Genomic DNA, 12,107 nt, shown 5'->3' on the forward strand with positions numbered 1-12,107 from the left:
AAATATGGAATTTTCTTCTTTTGGGTGTTTTACAATTAGGTGGCACTAGTTTATTTATTTATTACCAGACTAAGGCCGGAGTGGCCTGTGCAGTACACAAAAGTCTTTTCCATTCAGCTCGCTCTAGAGCTAGATATGGCTGCACGTCGCCAACCACGCAGTCTCCACCTGATCGATCCACCTTGCCCGCTGCGCACCTCGCCTCCTTGTTCCCGTCGGAGCTTTTTCGCGAACCATTTTCACCGGATTACTGTCCGACATTCTGGCTACGTGCCCGGCCCACCACAGTCTTCCGATTTTCGCGGTGAGAACGATGAATGCTTCTCCCAACAGCTGATGCAACTCGTGGTTTATTCGCCTCCTCCACGTACCGCCCGCCACCTGCACACCACCCCATCTAAGGAGCACTTTCTTTTCGAAAACTCCCAGTGTGCGTTGGTCCTTCACGAGCATCGTCCAGGTCTCGTGTCCGTAGAGAACTACCGGTCTAATAAACTCTATTCGATCGAAGCGTTTTGCGGAGTCCAAAGTACGTATGTTTTCCTGCCATGATGCGTCTTCGAATTTCTCTGCTGGTATCGTTATTGAAGGTCACCAGTGAGCCCAAGTACACGAATTCTTCAACCACCTCGATTTCGTCACCACCAATACAAACTCGTGGTGGGTGGCTCTTGAGCCTCTTCCTATCATCTACTTCGGCTTCGACGTGTTGATGACTAGTCCAATCCGTTTAGCTTCGCTTTTCAGTCTGATGTAGGCTTCCTCCATCCTCTCAAAGTTACGTGCCATGATATCAATGTCGTCGGCGAAACCAAATAACTGGACGGACTTCGTGAAAATCGTACCACTCGTGTCAATCCCCGCCCTTCGTATTACTCCCTCCAAAGCGATGTTGAATAGCAGACACGAAAGACCATCACCTTGCAGTAACCCTCTACGCGTTTCGAAGGGACTCGAGAATGCCTCTGAAACTCGAACTACGCACATCACCCGATCCATCGTCGCCTTGATCAACCGCATCAGTTTATCCGGAAATCCGTTTTCGTGCATAAGCTGCCATAGCTGGTCCCGATCGATTGTATCATATGCGGCTTTGAAGTCGATAAATAGATTATTTGTGGGCACGTTGTATTTGCGGCATTTCTGCAATACTTAGCGAATGGAGAACACCTGGTCCGTGGTGGTGCGATCGCCCATAAAACCCGCCTGGTACTGGCCCACGAACTCTCTTGCAATTGGTGTTAGTTGGCGGCATAAAATTTGGGAGAGAACCTTGTAGGCGGCGTTCAGCAATGTGATTGCGCGGTCGTTGCTACAATCCAGCTTATCGCCCTATTTGTAGATGGGACACACGACACCATTCCTGCGGCAGAACCTCGTCCTTCCAGACCTTGGCAATTACCCAGTACAGCGCTCTTGCCAGTGCCTCACCACCGTGTTTGAGGTCACTCCTGACGGAATCCAAGTTTCAAAGTGCTTGCGTTTGAGGCGGAGGCGGAGGCGGTGCACAACTGTCATTTTTGTTGATTTGGCTTTGCTGCGTCGCAGCATGCGTGAAAAAATAAAAATGACAATTGTACGTTGCTTCCGTATCGAGTGGTGTGCCCCCGAAAACGCGAGCACTTTGAAACTTGGATTCCGTCAGGAGTGACCTTAAACAGCTCTCCTGGTAGTTGGTCAACTCCAGGGGCTTTGTTGTTTTTCAGCCGGCCGATCTCCTCCTGGATTTCCTGGAGATTCGGAGCCGGAAGTCTTATGTCCTGCGCGCGTGCTCCCAGGTTCATTACCATACCACCACCGTTGTCTGCCACATCGCCATTCAGGTGCTCTTCGTAGTGCTGCCGCCACCTTTGGATCACCTCACGCTCGTTTGTAAGAAGGTTTCGCTTTGTCCTTACACATATCAGGCTGTGGCACATGGCCCTTACGTGAACGGTGTAACTTATCCTAGAACTTTCGTGTGTTATTAGCGCGGTACAGTTGCTCCGTCTCTTCACGGTCTCGATCTTCCTGCTGGCGCTATTTCCTCCAAAAAATCGAGTTTTGTCTGTTCCGCGCCCGTTTTTATCTCACCCATCCTGCATCCTTCTCTCCCTCTAACTGCTCACATTCGCCGTCTTACCAGTCGTTTCTTTGATCCTGGAGCACCGTGCCTAGTGCAGCGGTTGCGGTGCTTCCAATGGCGGATCGAATGTCTCTCCAGCATTATTTAAGAGACGCTGCGCCTAGCTGTTCTTACGTTGAGAGTGCTACTTCCAGCTGCTGCGCGTAGTCTTGGACTAGTCTACCGTCTTGTGGCCGCCCAATTTTTAGCCGCGGTGGACAATTCCGACGCGTGGTGAACTCCGTGGAGAGTTTTGAGCGCAGAAATACTGCAACGAGTGGCCCTCCTTAGCCGTGCGATAAAATGCGCGACTACAAAGCAAGACCATGCTGAGGGTGGCTGGGTTTGATTCCCGGTGCCGGTCCAGGTAATTTTCGTATTGGAAATTGTCTCGACTTCCCTGGGCATAAAAGTATCACCGTGTTAGCCTCATGATATACGAATGCAAAAATGGTAACTTGGCTTAGAAACCTCCCAGTTACTAACTGTGGAAGTGCTTGATGAACACTGAGCTGCGAGGCGACTCTGTCCCAGTGTGGGGATGTAATGCCAATAAGAAGAAGAAGAAGATACTGCAACGAGGTAGTGGTCGGGTTCAATATTCGCCCTGCGGTAAGTGCGGACCTTCGTGATGTCGGAGGAGAATTTACCTTCGATTAGAACGTGGTCGATTTGGTTTTCCGTTACTTAAGTAGATGATTTCCATGTGGCCTTGTGGATATTCTTGCGGGGGAAGAGAGTGATTCGGATTACCATTCCGCGGGAGGCTGCAAAGTTTATGCATCGTTGGCAGTTGTCGTATGATACGGTATGCAGACTATCCGGTGCGATGACCGGTCTGTACATTCCCTTCCTTCCTACCTGAGCGTTCATGTCGCCGATGGCGATTTTGACGTCCCGCGGTGGGCATCCATCGTATGTCTGCTCCAGCTATGCATAGAATGCTCCTTCCTGTGACGCATGCGCCATTTTCCAAAAATGGTGTTAACGAGTACTACTCATCGAGCTCTTTAACAGAAAAATGGAAAACATGCATGTTGTAAAATGACTGTTACGTCACTTTTTCAGATTACGGCAGTATAGTTGAAGATACGGCCTTTTATCCTCAAGTTGCACATCCTTGCGTTGATTAGCTGCCACACAATCACACGTTGGGCATCTTGGAGCTGGTTCCCAGCCCGTAGGTGGTTCCACAGCTTTGGTAGAATGTAGCCGCTCGATGCCCGCTTTTCTACACCTCTGTCCTGTCCATCAGATTTCCTGCAGCGCTACGACGTCTAAGTTGCGGGGATGTAATTCATCGTAGATTATCCTGTCGCAACCTGCGAAGCCTAGCGACTTGCAGTTCCATGTTCCAAGCTTCCAATCGTGATCCTTTATTCGTCGCCTAGGTCGTTGTCGATTGTATCGAGTCGTATTATCTTCTATGTCGTTCGTAATGGTTGTTTTTAAAGGTGGCTTATTGAGCTTGCGCAAACCTCCTGTTTCATCGAAGGTCCGTCGTGTCAGGACTGTTTAGCATCCCATCTAACACTTGGACTTGGGCTTGTGCCTTTTGAGCGGCACACGGTCGCTTTGGCGGAGCCTACTTGCGGATATATGCAGCTTTTTAATGAAGTTTAACAGAGCCCACTGTCAAACTCCTCCACATCCTAGGCAGGCACCATAACTCGCAGATGGCCTAGGAAGGGATCGTCAAGCCCTTGGACATAGTCCCTGCTGCCCCCACTTGACTGATTATCGCCTCCAATTAAAGTATTTCTACTGACGCCAAAGTATAAACGAATCAATTACGCAAAAAATGCTGGTGCCCCACCATTACCCGAACAATGCAAATAATCATCGATCAAATTATGCAAAGTATTGTCCCTTGAAACAAATGATAACAAAATAAAAACAGTATTTTTGTAATCGTCAGGTTATCAACAGTAGAAACATCTAATTATACAATACAGTAACTTCTGTAATTTCTTCTACTTTTTATTGGCATTACATCCCCACTGGGACATTTCCGCCTCGTAGCTTAGTGTTCATCATGCACTTCCACAGTTGTTAACTGCGAGGTTTATAAGCAGAGTTACCATTTTTGCATATAATGAGGCTAACACGATGATACATTTATGCCCAGGGAAGTCGAGAAAATTTCCAATCCGAAAATTTTCTTTCCTGCTTCTGTAACGCCTATAGCTAAACCATATAAATATTGGTGATTTCGATAGGAGACAAAGGAGACAGGAACACCGTCTTCGACCAGAGGTAGTACAGACTGAACACTTAACACCTAGACAACGGACAGGACATATAACACCCAGTGGACCGGTGGAGAATTCTTCGATCACGAAAAGTTTCCTCCTTACGCGGGAATCGAACCCACACTCCATTGCACATGCGTCTAGACGATTGACGTCATTGACAGTGTCATCGAGTTGCACCATGACGACGGTCAAGCGACGGACTTTGTCGAGTCGAGTCAAGTACGAGACACTGAAGACGACCTTACTGTTGAGGTTGAAATACGTATCTGTCAAGATACAATTAAGTGGTGGAATTAAATGGGATTGTACAAACTCGTCTTAAGACAAGTGAAGACATTCTATTACAAAGATCAAAATAATTTTCTTAACATCATGAGTTTTGCCCTCCTTAGGGCTGCCCTCGAACCAAATTGGAATAATTACCTTTTTGATCCCATTTTTATCTGTGCTGACACAGTGAGGCTATGTTAAAAGCCGGATTGGCGTCTGTTTGTATCAGGATCCTCCCTTTTAGTTGGGTGATCCATTCGGCTGGATTAGTACGGCGTATACCAAAGTCTGCTACGGTTTTCCGGGACGGAAGGTAGCTGGGACATAAACCCTCCCGTCGTTTCGAAGCGGTGTCACCAAGCTTTTCTCAAGGAGATAATGTCAGTCCTTGTTGCCCTAACAATTCTTGCCTGGACCAGTTCCTTTGTTATTTACGTTCTGCAAAGACACCGTTTTGAAAAAAAAACCTTGTTGAGGATCACGTATTCACGGTCTACTATGAGCATTAATATAAACAGGATGAATAGGGAACCTCTTAATTATCCACTTCCTTCAAAGAAAGAAAGGTTGAAGAACTCACTCTATTATTGATACTAAGCAAATTGAATCTACAGCCTGAGTGATTAAATTAATTCAAAGAAGCAAAGGATTCTGCTAATCATGGTATTTGCTTCCGAATTTTCTGAATATCGAAATTAAATTTTAAATCGCCTTTAGGGGCTCAAAGTTTCTTTCCAGATTGCCAGGGAGTAACGACAAAACTGATTTTTATTGAAAAGTCAAACGAATTTCCCATGGTGATATATTAGCAATGGAGCGAATTTTTCAAATATATTTTCTATCGAATTCGAAAGAAATCTCTACAGATAAAAATATATTATGATATTAAATGTACTTTCATTCACATATTCTGCCCATGATCGCATATTTATAACACTCGCATTTTTGTTCATTTTGTAAAAACCTGTGAATCGTTCAGAAAGCTCAATTTACTGCATCTAATCCCACAACAGTAAAATAGGCTTTACTATCTTGCTTATCTGTGGTAAGTTGGGAATATTTGAGTTTGTGGGGAGGATTGACAAACGATTTTCAAAATCAACCGAAATGCAAATGTTACTAATATGCGATCATGGGCAGTATTGTAGACAAGCAAATAATTGCAATATTCAATCAAACTTACTGTCATTGTAAATCGAAATAAATTCAAACGCCGGCCTGTACAATTCGATCCAATTTATATGAATATCAAATGTTTATTCGTTTATTGGCAATAACTGCGTTTTTACAAGTCGTTGAATTTCCAATACTGTTTGCTGTGTCCCTTAGAATTCGAATGGTTTTTACGATAGATAATTTTTACAACCACATTCAACTTTTATGCTAAGAACCTAAGCAACACGATAACCTCCGTCTATATCATTCCCAGTGAGAGAAACTTTTTTTGGAGTAAGAAATTGTAGAAATACACTCACACCACTTTGCATTTACCCATCAAGTTGTTGACATTGCTAAATACCTCTTCAATCATCCATTTCTGATGGGTGTCTGATAGCTTTGCCATGAACATAACAAGTTCCGAAACCCTACCTTCTCCTAGCAAGGTAACAGCGATGTAGAAACAATACTACTCATGACAAATTGTATATAATTACCTTTCCTTCTTGTAGAGTCATAAAGTTGCTACCATATTACAAAACAAGCAAAGAAACCATAAACTTCAATGACTATTACAGTATCTGTAACCTTTTAATTTGCTGCACAGTGCTTGCGGATTTGTCAATCGTATCCAAGCTTGTAATCTGTTTTTATTTTCCTTAGAGCTTGAACTTGCGTTCTAGACTGTGCTCGATTTAACATGCTTCTAAACTGGAAAACGACATACAATCACGCTTTCCAACGAACAATAACGAAACCATGTTGCTCATACCAACGACGAACGCAGAGATTAAAGAATCTTATACCCCTGCGGGCACCATTCTCCTCGGTCTTCAAGTTGTGAAAGTTACAATTCTGCTTCTTGATGTCCCAACGCAATCGAAGGGGTTCAAATTTCATTACATTAAGGGAAAATTGTCATCAAAGGGACAGCAGTTGACAGAGCTGAAGCATAACGCAAACCGTATCTCGCGATTGACCACACTACCCTACTTTGTCGTCTTAGTTTTCGCCCAGTAATGTGCACTTGGCTTGCTACTCGGGTTGTCTTATTTCGAAATAAGTTTTTTTTTTCTCGTTTTATAGAGTCCCACGCCAAAAGTACACTTAGTGTTACATGTTTCTTCAATTTTTCCCCTTTTGCCCAACGCAGGTCAACCCACTGTCAACGGCACCGCGCGGAACCTCAGCCACCGTTTGCACAATGCTGGCTCTCTTTGCGGTGTGTACGTTGGTCATCGCACAAGTAGCCGCCCAGACGCCGACGACGCAATCAGCAGCGACTACAGCGGCCAGCAGCAGCAGCAGCACAACGACGGGCAAATCACAGGTCTCCGATGAAGCGCTGGAAAAGGCACTCAGCGACAAGCGGTACCTGATGCGGCAGCTCAAGTGTGCCCTCGGCGAGGTGCCCTGCGATCCGGTGGGGAAGCGGTTGAAAAGTAAGTAGCGACGAAGGTTTTGAATTCATTTATTGCGTGTACGTATGTTGAGTAAACTAGAGATGAAGGTTCAAACTTGCGATTTCAAAAGCTATTGTTTGCTCGCTAGAGCTAGAGAAATCCAAAAAGGGAAACATGTTTGAAAACTGATAACCAACTAAAAACGAAAAAGACCACAAATAACCGTAAACCATCTTTCATGAAAAAACAACTACTGAGCCTAATTTGCCGAGTTAGCACCAAGAACCATCAAAATGACATAAAAACTCCTTGATAATCGTTTTTCACCGTAAATGTGGTTTATTATTTATACGGCTGCGCATTATTCGTTCGCAAATGGGTTGTAATTAACTTTTATGTTTCATTTAGAGCATGAACAGTGAACACGGATCCAATCTATCAACCCGCGTTCACTGGAGGCCACCAGCCGCCGACTTGATTACGTGCTAAAATGACAAACTTATTTCAGTTCGATTTATTCGACAGCCCCGGCGCGAGCTGCACATAAGGCGCATTCACACCGCGATCGATCAATTCGCCATTATAATTGTCCTCTACCAGGGCCATTGGTCCACCTTCGTGCGCGTAATGTTCGCGTTGACAGCCCAATCGGGCGGTCAGCAAGGGTGTTAAACGCGCAGCGAAAATAGATTTCAAATTAATGTCTCCATAAATTGAGTATTTCCCCTTTGTCGGGGTTGCCTCTCCCTGCCCCGCCGCTGCTGAACTCATTGCATCTGGACGGTGGCGGTGTGGTCGCTCCCTGACAACGTGCATCGTTCGTGGCACGTTGCCCGATTTGGCGCTGGCAGTTCGGCTTTCAGCAAAGGGGCGGGCAATTCATTACCTGTGCGGTCATCCCGTAGGTTGTGTTTTCAATAGAACAGGGCAGGATTAGCAACGGGATTTTCGAAGGATTTATTACTCGGAATGCAGAGAGTAGACAAATCATTCAGAATGTTTTAACATCGGATGGTAATGTTTGCTAGATTTAATATGGAAAAAGTGGTTATTTTATCGCAATTGCGCTGAGTTATCCATTCTTGAATTAACATTTTTTATTGGCTTTTTTTTATTGGTATTACATCCCCCACTGGGACAATGACGCCTCGCAGTTTTCATTCAGCACTTCCACAGTTTTTAACTCCGAGGTTTTAAAGCCATGTAACCATTTTTGCATTCGTATATCAAGTCGAGACAATTTCCAACCCGAAAGTGTTCTAGACCGGACCGAGAATCGAACCCAGCCACCTTCAGCCACCTTCTTGCTATGTAGCCGCGCATCTTACCGCATGGCTAAGTAAGGAATATTTTATTGGACTTTCAAATAGATTCTAGAAATTACAGAAGCATTCTAATTTTTAAATTCTTTATTATGTTAGATAGATGTGTTCACCCATTGGACAATTGGGAAAAATATTTATTTATTTGTTAAGAAAATTATTTTGAACTTTTTAGTGGAATGTCTTCACTTGTCATAAGACGAGTTTTTACAATCCCATTGAAATTCCAACACTTAATTGTATCTTGAATTCTGATAGTTTACCTGCAGTGAGCGATCTGATAAATAATTTTGGATCAGTTTAATAATGTACACAGGAAAATTAAAATAATCAATTTAACAATCAAACCTTCATGCCAAACAATGTCAAATGCTTCCTCTATATCAAGAAGAGCAACTCCAGTCGAATATCCTTCAGATTTGTTGAGTCAAATTAAATTCGGAGCTGTTAATAACTAATGAGTGGTTGAATGCCCATGGCGAAAACCAAATTGCTCACCAGCAAAAATAAAATTGTCATTAATATGAACCATAATTCTATTTAAAATATTTTCTTAAACAGTTTGCTTATTGAAGAAAGCAAACTGATTGGATAACTAGAAGCCTCAGCTGGATTGTTGTCCGGCTTCAAAATTGGAACAATTTTTACGTTTTTCCATTTATTTAGGAAATATGCCAATTGAAAAAAAAACATTAAATAAATTAACCAAAAAGGATAAAGAGCTCTCAGGAAGTTTTTTGATAAGTATGCAGAAAATACCATCATCACCCGGGGCTTCATCCAAATTAGTTCCCAACGAAGGGTCTTGAGCCTTTGAGTCTTGAGTTTTTGAGCCTTTTCGCCATTTGTTAATAAAATTTTATTTACCTCTTTAAGCGCTGGAATTGGCTTTTGAGGTTTTTTAAGAATTTTTGTTAATTTCCAAAAGGGTTTCGAGCTGGGATCCAACTTCGAGACATTATTCTCAAAGTTGGTATTTCTCAAAATAGCGAAACGTTTTTAAATTTCATTTTGCAAATCTCGCCAAATAACTTTCAATGCGGGATCGCGAGTTCTTTGGTATTGCCTTCGCCTCACATTTTTAAGACGGATCAGTAGCTGATGATCGTCGTCAATAATAATGGAATTGAATTTAACTTCACATTTCGGAATTGCAATGCCTCTGGTTTCGACAATTAAATTTGTCAAAGATTCGAGAGCATTATGAATATCACTTTTGGTATCGAGAGAAAATTCTTATCGATATACGTTTTAAATAAATCCCAATCAGCTCTATGATAATTAAAAGTGAAGCTGATTGGATTATAAATAGCTTCTTGTGAGATTTCAAACGTTACAGGAAGGTGTTCGGTCGGAGTCCAAGTCAGCATGAATTACCAATTCGCCACACAGCTGACTTGAATCCGTTAAAACTAAATCAATTGTAGAAGGATTTCGACTGGAAAAAAACAAGTTGGTCCATTGGTATATTGAATAGTATAATATCCCGCAGAACAATCTTCAAATAAAATTTTATCATTGGAATTGCTTTGAGCATTATTCCATGAACGGTGTTTGGCATTGAAGTCACCAATTACGAAGAATTTTGATTTGTTGCGAGTCAGAATTTGAAGATCAGCTTTCAACAAATTTGTTTGCTGCCCATTGCATTGAAAAGGCAAGTAGGCTGCAATGAAGGAAAATTGTCCAAAATTTGTTTCAACAGAAACTCCCAAGGTTTCAAAAACTTTGGTTTCAAACGAAGAAAATAATTTATGTTTGATACGTCTATTAATGACAATGGCGACCCCACCACAGGCGCTGTCAAGACGATCATTTCTGTAGATAAAATAATTTGGATCTCTTTTAATGGAGAGTCCTGGTTTTAAATAAGTTTCTGTTATAATGGCAATATGCACATTATGAACTGTTAGGAAGTTGAATAATTCATCTTCCTTACCCTTAAGAGAGCGGGCATTCCAATTTAGAAATTTCATAATATAAAAACTCTGATTATTTTAGGCTCTTTGGAATGCTTGGATTCCGAAATACTAAATGCAATGAAATGAAATCTCTGAACATAATTTAATTCGGACCTCGTAAGAAGACATACGTTCAACTTCAGTACCGATGTATGGTGAAAATCAGCATTATCTCACCTTTTTACTGAAGCCGAAATGATTAAGGGGCACACCTTTGAGGGTCGTTGCAAGGGTGCACACAGTGGTATCTTAATTTAAAGTGACCTCACAATTAACTTGAGAAATATTAAATAAATATCATTTTATAAGATTTACTAAAGGTCAGTGGTTCACCCTAAAAACACATCCGTTATGCATATTAACTATTATGCCTTCAGCAAGTGTCTCCTGTTAAGACATTACAAGTGAACGATTACGACTTACGGCTAATTTCTTCTCCTCCGCTTAGGACTTGAAGCCTAACTATTAGGTAAGGTAAAGCAAAGGTAATGGAATTGACCATAAGAAAAAACGTAAAACAATTTTCTGTGATAATCTAACAATATGAACAAAGATAAAACAATGCATTCACAAGACAATAAATTAAGAATTTTCGGACATCTCAAAACGTTTTATATACTATCGAGTAAAATGTTTGCTTTCGCTTCCAATCAAACATCCTCCTATATCTATACTCAGTACGCTTGTTTTCAATCCTTACATTCAAACAACGCTTTACTTTCCACAGGTTTGGCCCCATTCGTGCTGCGAGGAGCATGCCCCCAGTGCACCCCGACGGAGACAACTCAGATCAAAAAGACCTTGGCCCATCTGCAGCGAAATTTTCCCGCCGAGTGGAACAAGCTGGTGCAAACCTATGCGGGCTAGAGACGCTCTCGATACCAAAACGGAAATGCCAACAATTGTACAAAATAAAACAAAAAAAATGAGCTTCGCAAATAAGTGGGGTGGAAGGCGCTAGTGGAAGTTTTCCCTCCTGGGGCTTTTGGAAACGGGGATTAGCATGGCGAAACATCAAAAGGAGCAAAAAATAAAACCGTCGGAAACGACACAGAACTTATTACGACAGAGCACCAGCAGCAGCGGCGCGGCAGCTGATAAAACATTTTAAATAGGGAAATTTCAAGCGTGGAAATTCACTAGCGATAAGGAGTAAGGCAAAGTGATAATAAATTATTACGCTCGGCTGAGCGGAACCACTTGGATATGAATCTCTGCGAGTTTGCTCCGATTAGTGAGAGGATCAGTTTTTGCCCAATTGTCTATCACAGCTCCTTTGTTCTGTTCTGATTAACCACATGGATAATGTATTAATTAAACGGAAAACCGACCCCTATCGGATATACTATGATTGTATTGAGGCAAGTAAAACAATTCCAATCCATATGTTCGGTATTGCGTTTCGGCGAACGCTCATCAAAACAATATTCAGCGGCGCATATTTCTCCTTCATTGCTCTAAATAACCATTCGATTCAGGAAACGTAAAGTTCTCAACTTCCCCGTTAGCCGCTGACCCACTTTCTTCAATGGCTCATTATTTCTCGCTAGGAATGGTTATGTTATCCGATCGCTTCCGTTCGAGTCGGAACGGCCACGGCAGAATGAACATTTATCGCTATTAACAATTCACAA

At 42.5% G+C, this 12,107-nt stretch overlaps 1 protein-coding gene across 1 annotated transcript in view; it reads left to right on the forward strand.

Moving 5' to 3' along the window:
* The window catches only part of LOC134226028 (putative odorant-binding protein A10), a 42,159-nt gene extending 30,475 nt beyond the window's left edge, over positions 1-11,684 (forward strand). The window contains exons 3-4 of the mRNA XM_062706538.1: positions 6,941-7,229; positions 11,201-11,684. Of these exons, the coding sequence (XP_062562522.1) occupies positions 6,941-7,229; positions 11,201-11,340 (429 nt within the window). The 3' untranslated portion in view covers positions 11,341-11,684. The remainder of the gene's footprint in view (positions 1-6,940; positions 7,230-11,200) is intronic.
* The last annotated feature ends 423 nt before the right edge of the window (positions 11,685-12,107 follow it).

Source organism: Armigeres subalbatus, chromosome 3, assembly GCF_024139115.2.
Source record: "Armigeres subalbatus isolate Guangzhou_Male chromosome 3, GZ_Asu_2, whole genome shotgun sequence".
Lineage (NCBI taxonomy): Eukaryota > Metazoa > Arthropoda > Insecta > Diptera > Culicidae > Armigeres > Armigeres subalbatus.